We start from the raw sequence: 24,418 nt of genomic DNA, 5'->3' as shown, positions 1-24,418 counted from the left end.
AGAGTTCAAATTGATCTCGCGAGATTAAAGCTATGCTCTCCTCCAATAGATCAGCCAAGGTACAATGTAAACGTACCATGCCCGCTCAGACAAAACTCATATCTTGAGCACCAAACAAATAAAATACAATGAATTCGTGAATCTTGACCTAGAGATTCCACTGTCAGTTTATAAAGGGTTTTGTAGCATTTGTCAAAGGATAAATTGTAGAGTGGAATTCCATTTACTTCATGTACAAGAGATGAAAGTCCAAACATTACAAATATGTTTGGAGAATTTGTCGGTGATCCTATGAAACTAGCACTTTTTACAAAGCCAAAACGAGTTATGAAGAAAATTTGCCATTGATAAATGATGAATCGGTGTAAGTACGTGTACCTGTAGCAATATTTCCTTGGTTTGTCATTGTATGTGGAAGGAAAAATTTGACATTACTTACACTAGCTCTTAATTTCCCATTACCAAAGCAGTAGAACTCGAGACCTGTTCTTTTAGTACATGAAGTATTGCCAAAGTGGGAGAGACTGTTACATCTGGTGAAATGGCAACTACTTTTTCTTAAAATAGAATTCAACGGAGTTAGTTATAGCTTTACATCAATCTTAACATTGTGTAAAGGATGTATAAAGAAATATACCATTGTTCGATGAGAAGCTTGGTGGATAGTCTGCAAAAATAATACGTTCAATGCCAGTGATAGTACCAGCACTTTTACCGTCGTTGATGTTCCGTTTAAAACAAAGAACATCTCTAGGATTATCTATGATATGAATAATTTCAGTCTTTATGGGAGAGCTAATGTAAACCGTACCATGTTCCATTGAATAGTTAAAGTGGAGTGCGTCATTATTACTTGCAGAGATTTTTTTGTTTATTGCACAACAAAGGTTGGACACACCACTATATTCCTTGCATTTTAGGGTGAGATGCAGATATATATCAGAGTTGAGTGATTTTATCTATTCCTCTTCCTCACCATACACTGGACAATCGTTTGGTATAATTTTTATATCATATGTACGATCCTTTCTCTGGATATCATTTTATTTATAAGTATGCAATCTAAAAGAGCAAATTCACCTTCCCTCGAATTTGATTTTGGAGGAGGTTTTCTTTGAAAAATCGCTTGTTTTATTCAACTCATCATAGAGCGGGTCAGAGGCATTGGATATGATTGTCAAACAGAAACCATTACGTACTGTGAACGTCTTCAGTGGTAATCCAAAAATCAAAATCAGAGTTGCCTCCTAGCCAACGAACAAGCAATTGTCTCTTACCCTTGCAAATTCGGCTCGTGAATATCTTTTCAATCGATATATTCCCCTGGTATTTGGCTTTTTGTAATACACATTCGTAAAAACCACCAAGAATCTCGTCATCTTTCTTATCACGTAGGCGATAGGTTACAGGTTCAGTATCTAAGACTTTCGAAATGTTAAAAAATTCAGTGAACCGCAAGTCATTCCGCTTTTCAAAAGTATTAGTAGTTCGATTGATTCAAACTCTATCCTGAACATTTAATTTTTTTATTTTTCACAATCTTTTTCTTGAAATATTGTTGAAGCAAAATGTCAAGTTTATTTTTTTGTCAAGATTAACTTTAAGATGACTAAGATTGGACAGGGATTGATGAGGACGTTGATTATATATCAGCATAAATTTATCTAAATTTTCAAATAGAGGGGCACTATATTTCAATGTATAATATCATGAGATTAAAAGTCAAATTGTTCATTTCAATCGTTCAACCAATGCTGCCTTTATTGGACCATGACTATCATGGAATATGCAACGGGAAAAGGCATTAGTTTTTCGATAGTGACTACCACGAACTCTATGTTTTCGATAAAGAGTTTAGCTGGGTTCAATCTGTAAATACTCTGTCGAAAACTCCTTTTCAACTCCAGTGACTCGAGTAAGTGTAGTATGAAAATTTGGACTTCCCGCTTCGCCAATATTTTCATAAACACGTTTCCAAACTTGATCCATTTTGAATGCAAACGTGGTTTAAAGATTCCCCTACCCTTTTGCTTACTAATAAGTGATGAATTGATGTTAAGACGTTTTTGTTTGATAATTTTAAAATCATCATGGCCAATCGACGTCCTAGTATTTTCCGAAAGTGATTAAAAAAATATTTTGTTATTTGACTTTATTCTCTTAGTCGTTTTAAACCATGTTTAATTCAAATAAGACTTTTTGACAGTTTGATGACTAAAAAATTTTTACAAGTAACTATCAAATGACTGAAGTCTTTTTTGATTTGGAATTAAACCTGTTAGTAAAACAACTAGACTTTAATTGTTGTCTTGGATTATATCCTCACTCCTTTTGTCAGCAATTTCTACATGTTCATTTTCAGTGTGATAGATCAAGAGTCTTTTATATTGCTCACGATACAATTGGGGAAATAGGTCTACAACACTTGATGAAGCTTTAGATAAATTTTCTTCATCCTGTTTTAGTTGTTTCAAAGTTTCAGAACTAAGTTTCAGAAGTAGAGTTTATACTTGTTGACACACCGAAGGGCACTTTGAAGTAAATTTAATTTTTCATCCTCAGCAATTATCTCATTTTTAATAAGTTTATCAAGATTATCTTCAAAGTGCTCTTTTAGCGAAAAACGAGTTCTGTTGGCGTCAATATTTAAGGTTTAACCGTCTAAAGATTATTGGCGGTAACAGTGAAAAAAGCTACCACCCGCTTAAACAAGCCGTTTTGTTTTTAAACCTTTTCCTTTTCTTTTGCAAGCTAGGGCGCGTACATGTGAACGATGTTGCTTTGTCCGTTTCTTAACTACTGCTGGCAGTTGAACATCTTCTTCAGTTAAATGTAAATAAAGCTCAGATGGGAGATTACTGAATTAATGGTCTTGGTCGTGTTTGACAATAGCCTTTTTAAGCTGCAGTTTCAATTCCCTAGGACGGAAAATAAATGCCTGTTTTAATGTTGCTTCTTCTGTGTCATGATGGTGACTAATGACCTTTTTTTACTGTTCATGGGTGGATATACGGTAATTTCATTGTCAAAAATATTGCTGACTACATGTAAATCCTCAGGTGTGTTTTGAATGAGATGCAATAAAATGTTGAGTTGAAATTTCTGAGAGTTGAAATTTCGGTTCACCGGGATATATTTGCATGTTTAATGTTATAAGAGAATTTGAATCATGAAAACCCCTATAAAAGATATCGTCAGCACCATTCAATGCATGTGTTCACATACAATTACTCTGATGAAAGAGATTGTGAAGAGCAAGAGTCACGGAAATGCGTTAATGATGAGACTAAACGGTAAATAACTGTAACATCTCCTGAAACCATTCTTCAATAGATTCAGATAAATCATCAATCATGAACCACAAGTTTGGTTCAATAATTTTGAACACGTCAAGTCCTCGTATGAATCTCATGTCTGGTACAATAGTCTATATTTTACCATAAGACTCTTGCTAAACACTTTAGCAATAAAAGATTTTTTCGGCTTTTCTAAGAATATTTAATGGTAATTTTAATTATTTTCGTTAAAAGTGTTATTTTGCCAGACATTGAGGTCTCAAAAATAAGTGTGAGAGAGTTTTAAATTTATACATATTATTCTTCTCGCTGTCAAAAACATCTAACCTAACCTAACCTCAATCTTTAGAATAAAACGTAAAACAGACAAAAATATAACACATGGTTTCTTTAACACAAATATATGTGCTATAAATTTTAAAGAAAACTTGAATAACACTGGAACTTACATGGGCCTTTAAAAAGCAATTAGAGATAACATCCCCTCACACAAAAGGGGAGGGAAGGTCGCTGAGGTGATAGAATGCCGGAATGGAAGATGCAGTGCCCATTAGGGCGGGTGAGGGCCAGGGGGCTGAGAGAGTATATAAATTCATAGTGTAATAATAAGTGCTTTTTAAAACGTCGATTCCGCCTTGAGCAAAAAAAATCTGCCCATCAAAAATGTAAAAAAAACAATAAAAAAGATTTGAAAAGTACACTACTGACCTGAAGAAAATTGGGGATAAAGACTGTTAGGATAGATACTGCAAGGTTAGAAAAAAAATCCACCTTCCATCAACCATTGAGCCTTCTCCAGACCAAGACGAAGTCTGTACTCTACACATGCGTCTCGATCTGGATTCAGGTACTGACCGTGAGGTGGTAGTCTCAAATCGTCCGCACACAAAAAGATTTCATCTGATATGGCAACCATGGCATTGTTTTCAACATGAACTGTATTGTTTTTACAGTTCAAAGACTGAATGGCCATGACATTTGATCATGGATTTAAATTATTTTCTACACAGTTCCTATAAACTTTCTTATCAAAATTTTCGTTTACGTAGTGTGAAGGTAAAAAAAAGGTAAAGGATACGGCATTAGACTTTACAGTCCGTACCGGCGGTGCTGATCTCCGTTTCTTGGCCCTTCAGCCAGGAAGTACAATGGGGGGTACCCTTTGGTACCCTTTGGCTGAATTTTTTATTCTCATTGGGCCTTTGCACGGGGTAAACCTCCAGACATGCAAGGGCACCATTAGATATCAAGTCACTCCTCGTTTAAGATTTTAAATTTAACAACATATTTGGGGCCTGGCAAATCACAAGCTCTAGCTAAGTGGACTCATCGCAGTTTGTCCGATATGGCTGACATGACATTATTTCAATTCTAACAGTTTAATTTTTACATTTTTACAGAGAAAATGGCCATGACACTCACTCTTTGAATGAAACTATTCACTGCACAGTTTTTTTAAACTCTCATGTCAAAATTTTCCTTTAAATAGTGTGAAGGCACCCCTTCGCGGACTTTGATGGTATCAACATTGTCTGTTTACACACAGTGTACATTCGGATCTGCAAGTAAGCCGTGAGATATCAATTACCTCCAAGTCTAGGAATTTAAAAACAACATCTTATTTGGGTCCTGGTGCTTCACTAGCTCCTGATAAATGGAATCATCCCAGTTAGTGTAGTCCATTCGAGAGCTAATTTGTTCACCGTTTTCCAAATCATACAACAGATTATTTGTTTTAGCTTTTGACAGGAGTTAATCAGTGTCTCCATAATACACTTGACCTCGCCCCTCCCCCGGTGATTCATTTTTACGAGCATTATGAAAAATTTCCAACACATTTTTTTTTTAATTTCTAAAATGGCACTACCAGTGGCAAGATTTTTATTTAAACTGCATTTCTTTATTTTCCTACATAAAAGGTCCATATTGGAGTCTATGCTGGTGAACGATGTGAAATTTTAATATGCAAAGCTTCAATCACAATCTCTTGGGTCTGTTACAACGTCACTACAACTCCTAACCGAAGGCTGAATTCAAAATGAGTTAAAAGATTTCATTCTCAACCTTCATTTTTGCCTCAGAGCGTTTACTGATAAAGGCATTAATAAACCTCTTCGTGTTTTGGTAAAATTGGAAGGCTTCGTGGATTTACGTTACCTTAAAACCATTAGCCATCATCCACCGCAAAAAGAATGTGATGTAAAACTATATTCTTTTTCGGTCGATAACGGCACTAAGCTTTTGTTTTGAAGGAGTTCATAACCCCATCCTTTACCAAAAAATATTATGTGGACTCAATGAATCTCTAGACACTGGTCTATTCATGCACGGGAAAACAAAATCCTTTACCAAGTCATGAGGCTCCACTGGTATTTCATCATCGATTCCGAAAAACTATTCTTATGGTCAATTCTTCACAGTGGTGAAAATTCTGGGAAACTTGGAACACAAGGATTGTCTATCCATTTGTAATTCCCACTCGACAAACAGAAGTGAGATTTTGCCAACGGATAAAAGGAGTTAATATCCTAAAAACCGTTTTCAGTTTTTCTCCGATGCTTTGTCCAGTCGGATTTATTTTCAGGGTACAATCTCTGTGAAAAACATATCCACCCATCATAGTTCTCTCTACAAATAAGTGTTGATCCACGTCGGTGATCAGACCTATTTCTCCTCTACCTATTTAAAAAAAAAATCCGTCACCAGAGGAGGAGTTGAATAATAATATCAAAAACCTATCCCAAATTCCTCGTCATTTCCTACGTCACACGTAGCATCGAGGTAGAGCTGTGGATTTCAGACGGTTTTTTATCCTTTTATGTTAATAAATCACACATTTCATCATATGGAAAGGGCTGTTTACGGAGAGGGAAGCTATTAAGATTTCCGCTTTTCTGTACTTGATTCAGCTGACTTAGAGATTTGGGTAAGAAACTTCAAGAATCTAAACACAGATTTTATTCAAATACATATTATCATTTTCAACTATTTTCTATTTAAATTCCAAGGGCAGGAACTTCTCAGATGATCTTGGTATGATTTTATATAAAAAAAAAACACCTACCCATGCATCATCTACAATTTCACCTTTCAGCAAACATGCCAACACTGGTAAAATTAATTTAAGATCATAGTTGAAAATGTGCAAGTGATCAGGTAGAAAATACTGTTTTTCAAGTTTAAATTACAAGATTTATGTGCCAACCCCCGAAAGTTTCTCCCTCCCGATAAAATAGGATTACTTAAATGGTCATGGTCATGGTCACGGACTGACTTTCCCACTGTCATTTACAAATTTACACTTACACACCCATCACATATCTTTATTTTAAATTGCCAACTCGTCTTCTGGTGATATAGTCATTGGGTAATTTATGTTGCACAGCCGCGGAATTGAGTCCAAACATGGTTGTGCCTACACAATCCTCCCCACCTAACACCTCAAATACCTCTTCCAATTAAATAGTATTACTCAAGCCTCATTGGGCATGTCGAGTCTCTTTGAAAATGCAACGGCTTCATATTCCTTAACACATTTTAAGTATGATGAATCGCACACATCCATGAGCCTGGCTTTGATGTCTAAATCCACCTTATCACTCTGCAGGAGTGAATTCTGAAAATGCTTGAACCGCTAGATGACCATGTCACCTAAACCTTTCTTCACAGATTGGTATCCATGACGCTTACATAACGTTTTAGTTCTAATTTTGTATAGAATCTCAAACGGCACATTGGACAATACTAGCAAGTATTTTCTTTATTATAATTATTACCCTAATTTAACACCCAAATAATGTGGAGGATAAAAAGAAATGTTCAATTGACTCAGGGTCTTTGGCAGGTTCGTTAAGAAGCCATACCCAGTGCTTCACCGACTCGATGAATGGAGCCCTCACTGAACATATTACCTCACTCTTCTCTTTAAGTTTACCCTCTTCATGCTCTGTATCATATTGTAAAACTGAAAATCCAATTCATAAATACTAGTTAACCCTAGCAAAAATATATATCTCCTGGAGTGTTACAGGACATTGCTTCTTCAAACAGTTAAAATCTAATATAAAGAACTCTACCCCTTCCCCATCACTATTAACTGCCAAATTGTTCAAATAATGTGATAGTGGCATTCATTTCCCTGGGTTTATTTCCTGCCACTAGGAACATGTCCTTGAAGCAGTCTTTATATTTACATCTTAAACCATTTAGAATTATATCTTACACAAGGCTTCCCCCTGCCATCGCTTAAAACAAAATCCTTTTAATTTAGTTACATTTATATGTAGATTTCCTATAATTAAATCTATTGATCCGCTGCCATTTTCATTATGATTTTCCACCCTATCAAATATACTACCCACCCATTCCAAAGCAACCTCAAAATTGTGAAAGTCTGGGCTAAGTGTCCAAATCTATGATTGTAGGTATTGCGAGTACACATGACTAACCTTTCTTTAAAAAAAAACAAATTCCGATAGATGCCTTAATATCTTCCCGTCCAACAATATTTCAAATTTGCCATTCAAGAAAAGGCCCAAATCTTGCTTATATAGGAGTGTACTATGTCAACTGGATTATTGAGATTACTACCATTTGTAAGAGTTTTAAAGGGGTCTTCAAACTCAGTTCTAAAGACATAAATACAGCGCACAGCAGAATCCACTTATGTTGATAATAGCCTATGATATGTTGATAATAACTTATGTTGACCGTTTCAAATGGAGCTTGTCAGAATTTGTGTCACCTCTCTAAGAAAAAAATCAACGATTTAATGTAGAAAATAACTCATTAATTTAACCAGAAGAAAGTATATTTATTTGGGATCTGCTTGCCCTGGTCATGTGCTAATAGAGCATTTAATTTACCAACTTTTTAAGAATGCACCCTTTCGCACAATTAGTACAATGCCGACTGTTCTTCTTAAGCCCAAATAGTTCACAGATGTAAGTTTAACCTTCTGCTACAATAGACTTAAAGCAGCGAAAAGTAAATTGAAATAGCTGATGAGAAAGGCGCATTATAATGTGATAAAAATTAGATGATTCTATTAGCGATTAAGAACTTTCTTATGAGATTTCATATATTGAGTTATAATAGCTCAAACTTGAGTATAATATCCCTTTTTGGTGGGGGAGGAGGTTATCCTTTATATAGATAGAGAGAATTACCTTTTGGCATCTTTGACCCATATCCATTTTTTAATATCAACAGGTATCCTTGAAATCTTATACGAAGATGATGAGAATTCCTTTCTAATACCCAGTTTTATACCCCTGGGAATAATAAAAAGTGGTTGATTTTCTTAGAAAATCAATAGGTGTCTAGAATGTAAGTTCTGGTTCTAAAAATGGCAGAAAAAATCCTTTCTTTCTTTGCAGACCTCAAAAGGCTATGTATTTATGAAGCATGAAAATAATGGGTTATAATCAATTCGGACCATATTCTTACTTTAGGGGATCCCTAAGGTGTTTCCCTGCTCCTTATAGGTTCTTAAACATAATAATCAAATATAAACGTGAATTGGCGGGGACTCTGAAGGTTATTTTCCCACCCCTCTCGAAAACATTCCCTATTACACAACAACCATGGAAAGAATGATTTGGTGGGGCCCTAAAGGTTTTTCCTGGCCTTTGTGGTGGGTTATAAACCTGGCCCTTGCTGGTTTTTTAAATGTTTACCGTAACTATGATGTAATTACTATGTTTGCATCTTGATTTTATGAGTCTCTGAACCCTATCAGCTCCTGTTATGTAACAACCAAAGAAATCCTAAACAACACCCTATTACGTTCCTTGAAATTCCTTATTTTGTTCCTTAAAACGAACAGAAATTAATCCGTACATGAAAGAGGATGCTTCCTCATCAACGCCCCAAACTTTACGCTAAAGTTTGACTCTTTCTCTCAACTCTTCTTTTTAAACAGTAAAGAACTTTAGCGTAAAGAGCGGAGCACTGATGAGGAAGCAGCCCCTTTCATATACGAAGTAATTTATGTTCGTTTTAAGTTTTAAAGTCGCTTCTTATTTTCAGTTAAAAAAACCAGTTTTTTTTATTTAATTACTGAACGTTTTAATTTCGGTTCGTTTTAAGTTTTAATGCTGCTCCTTACTTCCAGTTGAAAAAACTTTTTCATATTTATTTTTTCATTGTTTTTTTTTTAAATAATGCTATAAAATCCTGCTCTCCCTTCGTGGAAATTTTCTTCCCCCGTGAAAAATTCCTCGATGGAATTTTTCAACCCCTTGATTTTCAACACCTCCCCCACCAAAAAATGCCCCTGAAAACGTCTGTACACTTCCCAATAACCATTACAATATGTAAGCACTGGTCGAAGTCTGTAGCTTGTAGCCCCTCGGTCACTTAAAAGGGCACTTGAACTTGTCATTTCTGTTAGAATGAGCCCTCTCGCAACATTCTGGGACCACTGGGTCGGTGCAGGCGCCAACTGGAAAAAAAAAACACTCATCCGTTATCTGCCTTCTGGCAAAAATACAAAATTCTGTATTTTGTCGATAGGAGCTTGAAACTTCTACAATAGGTTTCTCTGATACGCTGAATCTGATGGTGTGATTTTTGTTAAGATTCTATGACTTTAAAGGTGTGTTTCCCCCTATTTTCTAAAATAAGACAAATTTTCTCAGGCTCGTAGCTTTTGATGAGTAAGACTAAACTTGCTGAAACTTATATTCAAAATCAGCATTAAAGTACAATTCTTATTATGTAATTATTGGTATAAAAATTCCATTGTTTAGAGTTTTGGTTACTATTGAGCCGGGTTGCTCCTTACTATAGTTCGTTACCACGAACTGTTTGACAAGCATTTGTATCCTTTCGCATACGTAAGAAAATGCTATTATGTAATAACTCTTTTACATAATAACCGAAAGTAAACAGATCGCATTGCGTAACAACCAAAAAGAACATTTGAATAAGTAAAAAAAGTCTATTACGTGACATACAGGTGTACTATGGTATTACGTAAGACTCAGGTGCGCGTAGTAGCATCTTGAGGGACTAATAGCTCCAAAATTAAAAACCCTATGGGCCTTGTCAGAAGCAGAGAGGCATCACTGCTAAAGTAAAGTTTCTTAGAACTTTTTGAAACTTCTTATTTGAATTAAACGGCCCTTGCGTTCAAAGAGTTGTTCTTAAAGAGTTAGGACAAAAACTAAAGTTTAGCGTATAGAGGAATTTATACGGAATATACTAAATAATTTATATTCTCATGCACAAAATAATTTATACTTGTTTTAAGTTTTAATGTTCTACCTTACATTCAGTTAAAATAAAATTTATTTTTCATATATCTTATTTCTGATTATTTCTCAATAATGCCTGGAAATATGCCCCCACTCCACGAAAAGCGTTCAATGGAATTTTTTTGTTTAATACCCTCGGAAAGTCCCCACTGGCACTTCTTTCTTTGCTAAGATAACCATCTTCCCCACTCGAATATTTCCTACGTACGATTCTGCCTGAGAAATTCTCCTTAGGCTTTATTCTTTCGAAATAAGATTTGTTTCTGATCACTTTTCAAATTTAATCAGAAATTAACCTCTCCATAGAATTTTTTTTCTGCGGAAAAATCCACAATGTGGAACTTCTGCCGTAGAAAATTCCCACGTGAAGAATTTATCCTGCAAACATCTGTTCCCCGTTCAAGTCGATTCAAGTTAAAAAATCTTCATAAAGTTTTCCCGGAGCATCTCCACGTGGAAATTTCAATTAAAAAGGAAAGTAAGACAAATTAAAAAGAATTTCGTATCGGCAATTCGGCAAGTCCCCCTAGTGAATTTTTCCATTAAAATTTCAACCCTAAAAAATTCCTCCACGCAAAAATTTTTCCTCTGGACCCCCCTTCCCCTGCAAAAAACCCTTAACGAAAAATAATTTTGAACGTTCTAATAATTAATACTATATGTGAACGATGTGCAAAGCCCATAGCTTACAGCCCTGTCCGCGGTTTTTTTTAGAAGGGGCATTTCATCCCCAGAGGCATAGTTGTTGGAGCTTTCAATTATTCCAAACATAATGGCTACTTTTGATCCCTTAAAAAGGGCACTAGAACTTTGAATGTTCTTCCGTAAGATATTTTTTCTAATCTTTTAGGACCATTTGTTTGATACGGTCGCCCTTGGGGACGAATAAAAAAAAAACAACAAATAAACATGCATCTGTGATTTTTCTTCTGAAAAAAATTAATACCACAAAATTCCACATTTTAGATGGAAACTTGAAACATCCACAGTAGGGTTCTCTGATTTGCTTAATCTGATTTTACGATTCCTGATTTTACGATATCTGATTTTACGATTCCTGATTTTACGATATCTGATTTTACGATATTACGATTTTATGATATTATCGATATTACGATATCGATATTACGATATTACGATTTTACGATAATCTGATTTTACGATAAGAACCTTTAAATTCTTCGGGGTCTTTTCATGGACAATCAAATCAAGGACATTTTCATATGCTCTTAGCTTTCGATGGGCGACCCTAAACTTCATGAATTAATACATTTGGAATCAGGATAAAGAGCAACTCTTTTGATTTATCGATTACTGTCAAAACACCGTTTCTCGAGTTTGAGTTGCTATTTGGCAGAATCACACCCTACTTACGATTTCACAACAAACTATTTGATAAATGAATAAGTTTTGTGGTCAAAGTAGTTAGATATGCATTTAATATGGTAAATTAAGAGTAAGTGCTCTCATTAAAGGTGGAAGATGGGACAGTGTCATTTATTGAATGACACTAGATTTGTTTTACATGGTAGAGTTTCGATAGCTTTTATTTTTTAGTCAAAACCCCTTGTTTCTTGGAGTCTATACCATTAGAAACTTAAGTTATAAACGAAAAAATAAAATCTGTTTAAAAATCCTTCCTTACAATTTGTGTAATGTAGTTTTTCATTTCATTTTGTTATGGATATCCTTATTCATAGTTTCATAGTAACTTCTACCCGGAAGACAAAATTGTTTAGGTCCGGTCAGAAATCCTAAAGTAGGTTTATAGGCCCGAACTATTAGATTTACCAAGAGAATCTATCTAGATTTGCTTGGACAACGGGCACAGGAAGGAGGGGGGATCACCTACCATTCGCACTCCATTTTTCTGACAGTTGTTTTCTTTTCTTTTATTTACCTCACAGCCTTTCCAGCAAACATGGTCTAAAATTGGAACAGGGATATCTTACCGCTTATGTGAAGAAGGCTGCATCTTTCACTCGTTTTTCTTTTAGTCAGTCTCATAGTACCTTTCAAATATATGATGTCTATTGTAAACAAATAACGTATTTTTTGAAAGTTTAAAATCTGATGGAGACTGTATAGAGTGTAGCTTACGTATATGTAAAAATTCTTCACTAAAATCATTTTTCAGGTTAGATACAGGACAGGCTTTAGACTTCTGTTTACAGATTTTACCTCTGCGTAATTTTTGTGAACAGGAACCTTTGGCTTGTACGAGTAAATAAAAATTAAATAAAAATTAAGGCAAAAACGATCATTAAAGCCACAAGCAAAGAAGGGTGGGTGGGACATACCTTTAGTTTTTTTTGTTTAGTCTACGTTTTTCCTCTTTGATTTAATTCACTATTCAGTATTATGAGCAAACCTGACCAAAAAATAAATGGGAATGACAGGATAGCGATGGTATAAGCGATTTTTATGCAATAAAAATCATTAGATAAATTAATATTAAAAAAAATAGAATCATATTATATATGAACCACTTCAACTTTGGACCCTTTTAGGTTTTTTCTTGGTTCTTAGTAAAAAAAAAAAAAATGAATGAAAAGAATAGCGAGGTCTAACTCGAGGATACGTAAGGAAAAGGGAAATTTTGTTGGAGGTATAAATCCCAAAAATGAAAAAATAGCGGGATGGCTGGTTTTTTTTAAGGGGAAATCACCACCATCGGGTGGCTAGAAATGTCCATCATTCACAAAACATTTCTTTTATACAATGTATCCATCTACAAAAACTTTGATCCTCAACAGTAGAATGTGTCTACTACTAAGGATGAGGACATTATGTGCATAGTATTACTGCTGCTACTGCAACAACAGCTGCTAGTCCTGCTGCTAATAGTATTTAAGAAGGAAACAGTAAATCAGATTTTCATTCCCATAAATATTTATTTCAATATAGATCCAAATCCCAAAACTTCACATATTCCTTAAAAATCTTATGAAAAGAAAAATTTAATTACAAGGCATATTATTAACTAAGGCATTCGGATTGGTTGCACAAAATCGCTAGAGTTCCAGGTGATTTGCATTTTTTCTTTTCTTACTGTGCATTCTTCACATAATAGTGGTAGATGGTTTAGCAGTAGTTGGTTCAATGGTAGATGGTTCAGCGGTATGTGGCTCAGTGTTAGGTTGTGCAGTGGTGGGTGGTTTAGTGGTAGTTGGTTTAGTGGTAGACGGTTCAGTGGTAGGTGGTTTAGTGGTGGGTGGTTTAGTGGTAGTTTGTTCAATGGTAGGTGGTTCAGTGTTAGATGGTTCCATAGTAGATGGTTCAGTTGCTGGTGGTTTAGTGGTAGGTGGTTCAGTGGTAGGTGGTTCAATGGTAGTTCGTTCAGTGGTAGGTTGTTCAGTGGTAGATGGTTCAGTGTTATTTGGCTCAGTGGTAGGTGGTTCAGTGGTGGTTGGTTCAGTGGTAGTTGGTTCAGTGGTTGTTGGTTCAGTGGTAGTTATTTCAGTGTTAGGTGGTTCATTGGCTGTTGTTTCAGTGGTAGGTGGTTTAGTGGTTGGTGGTTCAATGGTAGATATTTCAGTGGTAGGCTGTTCTGTAGTAGGTGGTTCTTTGGTAAGTGGTTCAGTGGTAGGTGGCTCAGTTGTAGGTGGTTCAGTGGAAGGTGGTTCAGGGGTAAGTGGTTCAGTGGTAGTTGGTTTAGAGTTAGCTGGTTCAGGGTTAGTTGGCTCAGGGGTAGTTGGTTCAAGGAAAACAGAAGGGCTACAAAAAGGCTCGCTTACTCCAGAAGGAGGGAAGCATGGGAAGATATTTGTCACTGTTACTCTTGCCATTTGTGTCACTGTAACCTGTAAATAAAAGAACATAATAATACCCTATTTTCTATAAGATATTAAGGATAACCTTCAAAGCAAATACACACAGCTTGAGAATAGCTATTGAGGTAATATGCCAATTAGAAAGAAAATCAACTGGAACAACAAAAATTTCTATGGTAGAAAATGATAAATGAAAATTAAAGCATTGTTTTGAAATGCACTAATCGACAGAACCGTTTTCCAGAGGCTCTAAGAACATAAATGATTACGGAGGTTGTAATAAAGATTGGGCTTTACATTATTTTTATAAAAAAAAGTAATTCATCTGAGGTTTTCCAAAGAAAAGTTTCTAACCTACCATAATGATCAATAAATAAATGAAACCAAAATCCAAAAAAATCATTGATAGCTGCAATCATGCCGCCTAATTAAAGAGCAAAGTGGACACAATGTATTATAATCCTTTTTTTACCTGGAGCAAGATAGTAAACATAAGAAACTACTATGGTTAAAAACATTAATACCACTGCTACTTCCACTATATAGAATAAAGTAAAAAAAAATTTTGAAAGGACTAAAGGGTAGAATTGTTTTCCAATGACAATATGAACATAAATGAAAATGAGGGCCGCAAAAAAAGACTGAGGCTTACATAATATTAATTAAAAAAAAAAAACTTTCCTAATAAGAGGTTTTCCAAACAAAACTTTCAAACCTACCATAAATAACCACCAATAAATATATAAAGCCCACAACGAACAGAGATCATAGACAGCCACAATCGAGATCTGAAGTAAACAGCTATGTAGAAACAGTGTATTATTATTAAAAAAACCTTTAACCACGCCATTTTATTGTAGTAGCTTTAAAAGGGGCTCACTGGAATAACCATTGAAAATTCTCTTACCCTTTTCAATTCAATAGTTATTGGAGGGTAATAAGCATCATCTCACTCACCTGTTTCTCCAAAGATACCAGATAACAATTTTGAGATAGTCATCCTTTTCAGCATAGTTGAGAAATCCAAAAACTAAGTCTCTGAGTATGAAATCCCCCCCACACAGTCGTTGGGGCAAGGGTAAGCAAGCTCTAAAATTAGTTAATTTTCCTACGAATTGTATTTGTTAATGGGAAAGGGCAAAAGGTTTGACCTTTTAGTGTCAAAAAAGGCCATGCCCATTCAGGCAAAGCTTTCATTTGACATTGAGGCGAGTGTTAAACTAAATTAAAGTACGATTTGTGCTTGTGTGGTGTCAAAAGAGCGTATCTCAGCAATGGCTTAGAGTATTAAATTGAAACTTTTTTAGAACGATGAGGAGGATGAGCAATTTGTTAAATATAATAGGTGCATGCTACTATTACTTCTACTGCTACTACTACCGCTAATAGTATTACATAAAAAAAAACTAGTTTTTTTAACTGAAAGTAAGGAGCGACATTAAAACTTAAAACGAACAGAAATTACTCCGTATATGAAATAGATTGTTCCCTCCGCAATCCCTCGCTCTTTAGGCTAAAGCTTTTAATTGTTTTAAAAAGCAGAATTGTGGCAAAGAGTCAAACTTTAGCGTAAAGAGCGAGGGATTGCGGAGGGAACAATCTATTTCATATACGGAGTAATTTCTGTTCGTTTTAAGTTTTAATGTCACTCCTTACTTTCAGTTAAAAAAACTAGTTTTTTTTTTATGTAATTTCTGAACGTTTTTGAATTAATGCATGTTTGATTTTGACTCTCCACACGTAAGCTATTCAAATGAAATTTGAATATTAATTCCTTTTTTGGCTAAATGGCTTTCTCTTAGTTTTGATCATACGATTTTGAGAAATATGGGATGGGGAAGGAGGCCTAGTTGCCATGCAATTATTCCGTTACATAAAAAGGCAACTATTAATTTTAATTTTAACGAATTTTTTTATTAGCAAAAAATATACGTAACTTTAGAATTAACTTACGTAACAAACTTTTATATTCTTTAATTATTATTATGTATATGAGGGGGTTTGTACCCTCGTTAATACCTCGTTCTTTACACTAAATCGTAAGTTTTGTCCCAATTCTTTAAGAATAACCCCTGAATCAGAAAGGCCGTAGAATAAATAGTTGAAATTACTAAAAATACTTTAGCATAAAGAGCGAGGTATTTATCTCCTCCTAAATACCTCACTCTTTATGCTAAAGTATTTTTAGAACCCCTCATATACGTAATAATCTCTGTTCGTTTTAAGTTTCAATGCTGCTTCTTCCTTTCATTTGAAAAAACGTTTTCATGTTTATTTTTCATTGTTTTCTTATAGTAATGCTAGAGAATCCTGCGCCCTTTTCATTGAATTTTTCTTCCCCCATGACAGATTCCTCCAAGGAAAGATCCTCCAACATAGCCCCCTCTCCTCAGCCCCACCCCCAAACAAAATAAAATCCCCCTGAAAACGTCTGTACACTTCCCAATAACCATTACTATATGTAAACACTGGTCAAAGTTTGTTACTTGCAGCCCCTCCCCCAGGGATTGTTGGGGAGTAAGCCATCCCCAAAGACATAGTTATTATGGTTTTCAACTATGCTGAACAAAATGGCTATCTCAAAGTTTTGATCCGTTGACTTTGGGAAAAAAATGAGCGTGGGAGGGGGCCTAGATGCCCTCCAATTTTTTTGGTCACTTAAAAAGGGCACTAGAACTTTTCATTTCCGTTAGAATGAGCCCTCTTGCGACATTCTAGGACCACTTGGTCGATACGATGACCCCTGGGGAAAAGAAAAAAAAACAAAAAACAAACAAATAAACACGCACCCGTGATTTGTCTTCTGGCAAAAAATACAAAATTCCACATTTTTGTAGATAGGAGCTTGAAACTTCTACAGTAGGGTTTTCTGATACGCTGAATCTGATGGTGTCATTTTCGCTAAGATCCTACGACTTTTAGGGGGTGTTTCCCCCTATTTTCCTAAATAGGGCAAATTTTCTCAGGCTCGTAACTTTTGATGGGTAAGACTAAACTTGATGAACTTATATATTTAAAATCAGCATTAAAATGCGATTCTTTTGATGTAGCTATTGATATCAAAATTCAATTTTTTAGAGTTTTGGTTACTATTGAGCCGGGTTGCTCCTTACTACAGTTCGTTACCACGAACTGTTTGACTACTACTTCTACAATAACCAATAATACTATTTCTATTCAAACCACCAAATTTAAGGTGACAATTGATTCTGCGTATCTGCTTCCTACTTGCCTGATACCTAAAAGAATTTCATCTAGTTCTGCTTCTCTTATTGATAATATTTTTACATCTTTACCAACTCAAGCAAATTTTGCTATTTTAAGTGATATATCGGATCATTTCCTGCTGGTTTAAGATTTAGCTTTTGCTTATAAAATACCGCAGGTAAGTAAGGAACGTCAAGTGCGGTCAATAAATACAGTAACATTAAAGCACTTGAATGAAAGCCTTGGACTGTTGGATTGGCAGGATGTAATATCCACGGAGGTTAGAGATATGGCAGCTGATGCTGTTCTAAGAAATTTCAATTGCTGCCTTGATTCTAGTTGCCCTTTTGTTACGAATAAAATTTGCAGAGAAAAATTTCCTATAAGGCCATGGATAACGTCTGAAATTTTGATATCAGTTAAAAAGAATAGTTATTTAAAAAGCAGTTAAAGAATCCAACTGATTATGATATTAGAAATTTTCAAATTTTCAAAAATGATACGATTGTAGAAATATAGGTATTATAAAGAGTATTTCGAAGGAGCTCAAAATTCTCCTCGCAAAACGTGGTCTTTAATTAATTTTTTCATAAAAAAAAGAAAGGAAGTCCAAGTTTCCTAAAGATGGATCGACTAATAACAAATCGGAGAAACTGGCTGATATTTTAAATAATTATTTTGATAATATAGGAGAGAAAATTGTTTGATCAGTAATGAACCAGTTTGATTCACGAAGTAATAAACATTTTTCTTCATACCTTCCATCTCCTCAAAGTAATTCAATTTTTCTCGGGCCTGTTTCTCAGTCTGAAATAACAAAAATGGTGTGTGATCTAAATCCAGGTAATTCAGCGGAAAATTGACGGGTCTAGTTCTATAATTGTAACATAAATATTGTCTGCAGTAATACTACCATTACAGCATATGATTGATCTTTCATTTAAAAACTGGAGTTTTCCCATCTGCTTTTGAAGAAGCGCGGATAATTTTGCTTCACAAAAGTGACTCTCCCTTAAAACTCATCAAATTACCGCCCTTTTTCTATTTTGTCAGCATTTTCAAAGATATTTGAGAAGGTAATTTATAAGAGGTTTTGTGACTTTCTTAAATCTTCTAATTTCTTCAAAAATTTCTGTTTGGTTTCAGGTCTGGACACAATACTGAACACGCTATCGTTGCTCTCATCCAATACATTCACGAAGGCTTACATAGAGTTGAAAATCCAACAACAATATATTTAGATTTTAAAAACGCATTCGATAAAATATCCCATTGTTTTCTTTTTGTAAATTGGATAATTGTGGTGTGCTCGGACCGGCGATGGATCTAGTTAAATCTTATCTTGATAAGAGAAAGCGACGATTAGATAGAGTCAATTTCCTCTCTTCGCCTGTACCTCAGTCTTCGAATCTTGGGGTACCTCAGGGCTTTGTCCTAGGTCTTCTCCTTTTTTTTATTTTTATAAATGATCTTCACCGCACTTTGGCAATTCCATGTCTCAACAGACATTTTGCTGATGATACGGCAGTTTTAATTTCAGAAAAGGATTGCGAGGAGTTGGAGGCAAAACTGGATACTGCATTTTCTAATATGCTTGATTGTTATTCTTAAAATTTTATTGCTTTGAATGTATCAAAAACTAATTTCATAATTTATGGCAGAAAGTCCAATATCTGCCCTCACATTACCCGAGTTACTTCTTCAATGCATCTATTATCATTACCTCGGGTGAAAAGTATAAAGCACCTTGGACTTGTGATTGACGGAAGATTATCTTTTAAAACACACATTAAAAACCTACGCTTAAAGATTTCAGGGTATTTTGGTTTAATGCGAAGGTTGAAGCCCTATTTGCCCTACTCTGTTTTACCAAGTATTTATTTTGCTCTGATTCTGAATAATATTAATTATAGTTCCTTAGTATAAATATCTACATTTAAAAGCCATATTAAACTTTTTATTCCATCACCTATTGAACTTCCAGATAATTCTTATACAGCATTTTTATATACTTATCTAGATATACTTCCAGTTTCTGAACAATTTACTTTAGGAGCAATTCTTTTCAAATTCAATTATGACGTTAAAAAATTACCGCCATTTTACCTCAATCAAAGTATGTTCTCCCAATCCCAAGATTTACATAATTATAACACTCGACAAAAAAAAGAGTATATACATTGACAGTTACGGTACTGAGAGTTCTAAATTCACTCCGTTTGTGTCAATAGCCCGGTGCTGGAATGCTCACTAGGATCTTATTGATAAACTTTTTTCTATCCAGTTAACAAAAAGGAAACTTAAATATCATTTAATTCAGGGTTATTTTTGTTAAGTATATTTTTAATATGGCAAAGTTGTTTGTATGTTTTGTTGCTCTGGGTGAATATGGGCCTCTCTGCTATCATCTAAAAAACATCAAATTTTTTTTATGGATCCTGGGCTGGCTGCTAATTTCATATTATTGTTGTGCTATTGCATCTTTGCCGTCTTCTTTATCTTTGCACTGTAGTGTAATTTGTTATTATAACTTTGTCTAGGTCTAGCTTTTCAAACTTGTCTTCGCATGGGCCTGTGTCACATATAGGCTATATATGTATGTGTGAACCGTAAATCAATGAACTTTAACATCAGGAATTTTGAGGGCTGTGTTGGACTGAATTAAAATACTCTACCTGTATCTGGGCTATCAAAGAGGTGGATTAGCAATATCTCAGGAACACCTAATTTTTAAAGACCAGAACACAATTTCAGTTCATTGTATTGATTTGTAGTTCAAGGTGAAAACATCTGTCCAGAATTGGATATCATAAATTTCAAACCAGTAAGCTTTTTCAGTGAATTTTAATCCCTGCGAACTAGTTAGATTTCGCAATACCTGGCAAAGGATTAAAGTTCGTGACCTTGAGTAATATTATTACGCAGCATTTAAGTAAGCGAGAGATAATCCTATGGTCATAATTATCAAATCATATAGACTCATTAATTATTTTTGGAAATTTTTACTTATACGCGAGCAGAAGAGGGGAGGTTTTCTGTAGTAAGTGTCGTTGTTCCTGTCGGGAGTGTGGCTCCCTTAAATTGCGGGGAATAGATAGCAGGAGCCTACGCTTCCCTCGCTTATTGGTATTTTGAGCTTCTGAAATTTAGCCAACTACCATTGGTAAATTTTATCATATTTGGTTTACCTATTGTTGCTAAAAAGAGATATTAAAAGGATAAGCTTGTTTTGGTGTTACTTGGTTGTTTTACATTTGCTGTTTTTTTTCTTTCATAGGCATGTATTTTGGGGGTGATACCTGACACGGGGATGCCATGGATATTCTGTGGTAGCCACAACACTTGGCTGGGTAGAGAATTTAATGTGGCGAAACCCAATAGACAAGTTTATTCTCCTGATGAGCCCTTGTGTTGGGTTGTTGCCTCTGAATTATTTGTCTTGATTGTTTCTATTGTTTGGTAAATGACGACTTATACTTATTGACGACATGACTGCCTGTCCATGGATTATTCTTTATGGTTGATTGTGTATGGCTATGCTGTTTGACCTATGTGATTGTATGGATGAGTAGGGTTAAGGCCTCATTCAAGTGCTGGTCAATATTAATCACTAATTTAGGAAAACAGTCTTGCTTTTCTCCTTCTGTCTCTTTTTTTTATGTGTTTGTGCTGTTGCATTGGTGATTTCTCTTTTCATGATATTATTCCAGGTTGGATCCAGTGCTGGTGGAGAAAATTTTTTAGTTTTCTCCCCGACAGACCTTTACCCTGGTCTAGGTTTTTTAACCTGATATTGTTAATTATTGGTGAGATGGCACTTATGCAAATTTGTTTTTGTTTATGTATTTATTGACCTATTGACCTATTAACCTTGGCATGTTTTTTGGACTTTGATTGTTGGATTTTGATTTGGATGTTGGTTTGTTTTGGATTTATTTTCAATAACTTTTAATGCAACAAAACACAAATATTAGCCTCGGAACTCGGAACGACTTTTTGAAAGTTAGTAAGTTTAAGAGTCGTTGTTGTCTTTGCCAAGATCATTTATCCCACGGACTTCTGTTAAGAGTACATTGTATAATAAAAATTTTGCATGCAAGTTACGTGGTAATGTTATTTGTAGAACAACCAATGTAATTTACCTATTAGAATGTAATAAATGCTGCCTACAATATGTGGGGGAAACAACTAATAATATATATAAAAGATTTTCTGGACACAAGACAACAGTTAATAATGAAAAAACTAATAACTATCTAGTCCAACATTGTAATAATGGTAAATGTTCCATATCAGATATAACTGTCACAATTTTAGAAAATTTAGAGTTAGAAAATTTAAATAAAGAAGAGAAGAATAGTAGACTGCGTAAACAGGAGGATTTCTCTACTCTTGGTACAGCTTATCCTTTTGGGCTAAATGATCGTGTAGCAAAATATGGTGACATGTCTCAGGTTGTTGTTAAATGTATTGATGGTTTTATGGACCATCCTTCTTTTACTTGTCCTACTAAACGTAAAAAACGATCGAGAGGACATAGGAAAAATAATAGAAAAAATGAATTAGATTTACATATGCTTTCTATAGATCTATGCTAGCTACTTGAATCTAGGGGTATGATTTCTGTAATAGAATGTCTAAATAATTTATCCAAGTGGAATTTAATCAAACTTTTCTGGATTGTTAAGAATAATACAGCTCTTGAATATAATTTTAAAGTAATATGTGATACAATTTGCATTCTAACTAAAACGAAATTTATTCCTAAAAAGAAAAAGTTTGATAAGATTGTTAATAAGGATAAAAGATTATATTTACTTATTAATTTTACTTGTAAGCAGATTGAAGATATTAATTTACCAGATATTTTAAATCAGTGGCATGTGAAACAGGCCCTTCCTAGTAATTTGAATTATAATGATAGTCCAGTTTTAACTTATAAATTTTCAAAAACTATTGGGCAAATTATTTTTAATTATAATTTAATACTTAAAAGATTAGATAGTTATATAAATTGGAAACCGGTTTGTAATTGTAAGCAACTTGGCCCATTTGTAAATCCTACTCACAAACATGTTATAACAGGGGACTTGTCAATAATAAAGCAAGATGATCTTCAAATTTTAATGAATAAAGGGGCTAATTTCCGTCTTTCTCATCATCTGAAACCATCGAGTGTTTTTGATGGCTTGGAAAATGATTTTGATTTATTTATAGATAAGTGGTGTAAGAAAGAGAATAAAAATAAAGAGAGTTTTCAAAGTTGGAAGAATTTAATTATTAGTAGAATAAGAAATAAAATATATTCTAACTTAAAAAATAGTAACACTAAATCATTATTTTATAATGCGAAGATTAAACAAGCAATTGCTAATCTACAGAATGAATTTGTAATTGTGCCAGTGGATAAAGCTAATAATAATTTTGCCATAATTTGTCAGAAGCTGTATTGTGATATCTTAAAAAGGGAGTTATGCACAACTAATGTTTACGAAAAGGTAAATTTAAAGGATGAGAATTTAATTGAAAAGACTGAAGAAATACTTTTTAAAAATTTTAATATTAAAATAAATGACAATAATAAAAAGTTCCCTTTCCTATATTGGACTGTAAAATTTCATAAAAATCCCCCTAAACCACGGTTTATTGCTGGAGCAGCTAAATGTCCAACCCGCATTGCTGCTACTGACCTCTCTTTAATTTTAAAGGAAATTGTAAATAAACTTAAAACCTGTTGTTCTGGTATTAAAAATTTTTCGAATTTTAATCCATATTGGAGTGTTAATAATTCACTGCAGATGATAGATTCTTTAACAATGGTTTCAGCTAAAAGAATTGAGTCTTTCGATTTTGCGACAATGTATACTAATTTATCACTTAACGTAGTGTTAGATAATTAAAAAACTGTTATCAAGAAATCTTTCCTCTTATCTAGTAAAAGGTTCTTAAAAATAGACGCTTATAATAAAAAAGCTATGTGGACAAATTGCTTTAATACTACAGTTAACTTGACATGTTACAGCTTGGATATGATTTTTGAGTTATTAGAATTTGTTTTATACAATACTTATATCAGATTTGGTGGTGATTTGTACAAGCAAATCATGGGATGGGGGGGAATGCCAGCCCATTTATAGCTGACTTTTTTTTAAGTCAACTAGAATATAAATATACGATGGATAAGAATAATCCAAATAATTTAAAACATGTTTTGTCAAATAATAAAAGATATTCAGATGATATTTTGGTCTTAAATTGTAAGGATTTCATTGATATTTCTAAAAAATATATATCCATCAGAGCTTACTCTTGAACCTAGTCTTGGCGCTGGTCATGAAGATCATTTCTTAGATTTAAATATTAATATTTGTGATAACAATAAATTAAGTTTTAAAATATATAATAAAATGGATGATTTCGATTTTGAAGTGATTAGTTTCCCTTTCCCTGGAAGTAATATGCACTCAAATATCACATATTCAGCGTTTTTCTCACAGTTACTTCGTTATGCAAGGATTTGTAGTAATTATATTGATTCTTAAAATAGATGTAAAATCTTAAGCCAAAAATTGATATCAAGAGGTTTATCTGTAAATAAATTAACTTGGCAATTTAAAAAATTTAGTTTGCATTATAACGAACTTTTAAATAAATATCAAAAGAATTATCTGGAAATACTTAAGGAAATTTTCAACTAATTTCGGAGGTTCGAGAAATGATGTTGCAGCGACATTTATTTTGAATTGTGTTTCTAATAGAGCGGATTTTTTTTTTTAAATAGCCACATGGTAAAGATGAATTCTATAATTGTTTGGTTCATTCAGGTTTTTTGCAATGTGTTAATATTTGTGATTTGGTAAATTTTATCATATTTAGTTTACCT

General features: G+C 34.1%; 1 protein-coding gene and 1 long non-coding RNA gene across 2 annotated transcripts in view; both read right to left on the bottom strand.

Moving 5' to 3' along the window:
* LOC136032340 (uncharacterized) overlaps positions 1 to 24,418 on the bottom strand; it is a 513,312-nt gene that overhangs the window by 226,486 nt on the left and 262,408 nt on the right. The gene's annotated exons all lie outside the window — the stretch shown is intronic.
* Positions 13,430 to 24,418, bottom strand: part of LOC136032334 (salivary glue protein Sgs-3-like) — a 58,769-nt gene continuing 47,780 nt past the window's right edge. Inside the window, exon 4 of the mRNA XM_065712652.1 lies at positions 13,430 to 14,358. Within this exon, the coding sequence (XP_065568724.1) occupies positions 13,618 to 14,358 (741 nt within the window). The 3' untranslated portion in view covers positions 13,430 to 13,617. The remainder of the gene's footprint in view (positions 14,359 to 24,418) is intronic.

The sequence above is a fragment of the Artemia franciscana genome, chromosome 10, assembly GCF_032884065.1.
Source record: "Artemia franciscana chromosome 10, ASM3288406v1, whole genome shotgun sequence".
NCBI classification, from domain to species: domain Eukaryota; kingdom Metazoa; phylum Arthropoda; class Branchiopoda; order Anostraca; family Artemiidae; genus Artemia; species Artemia franciscana.
This window is presented reverse-complemented; position numbering and strand designations above follow the sequence as displayed.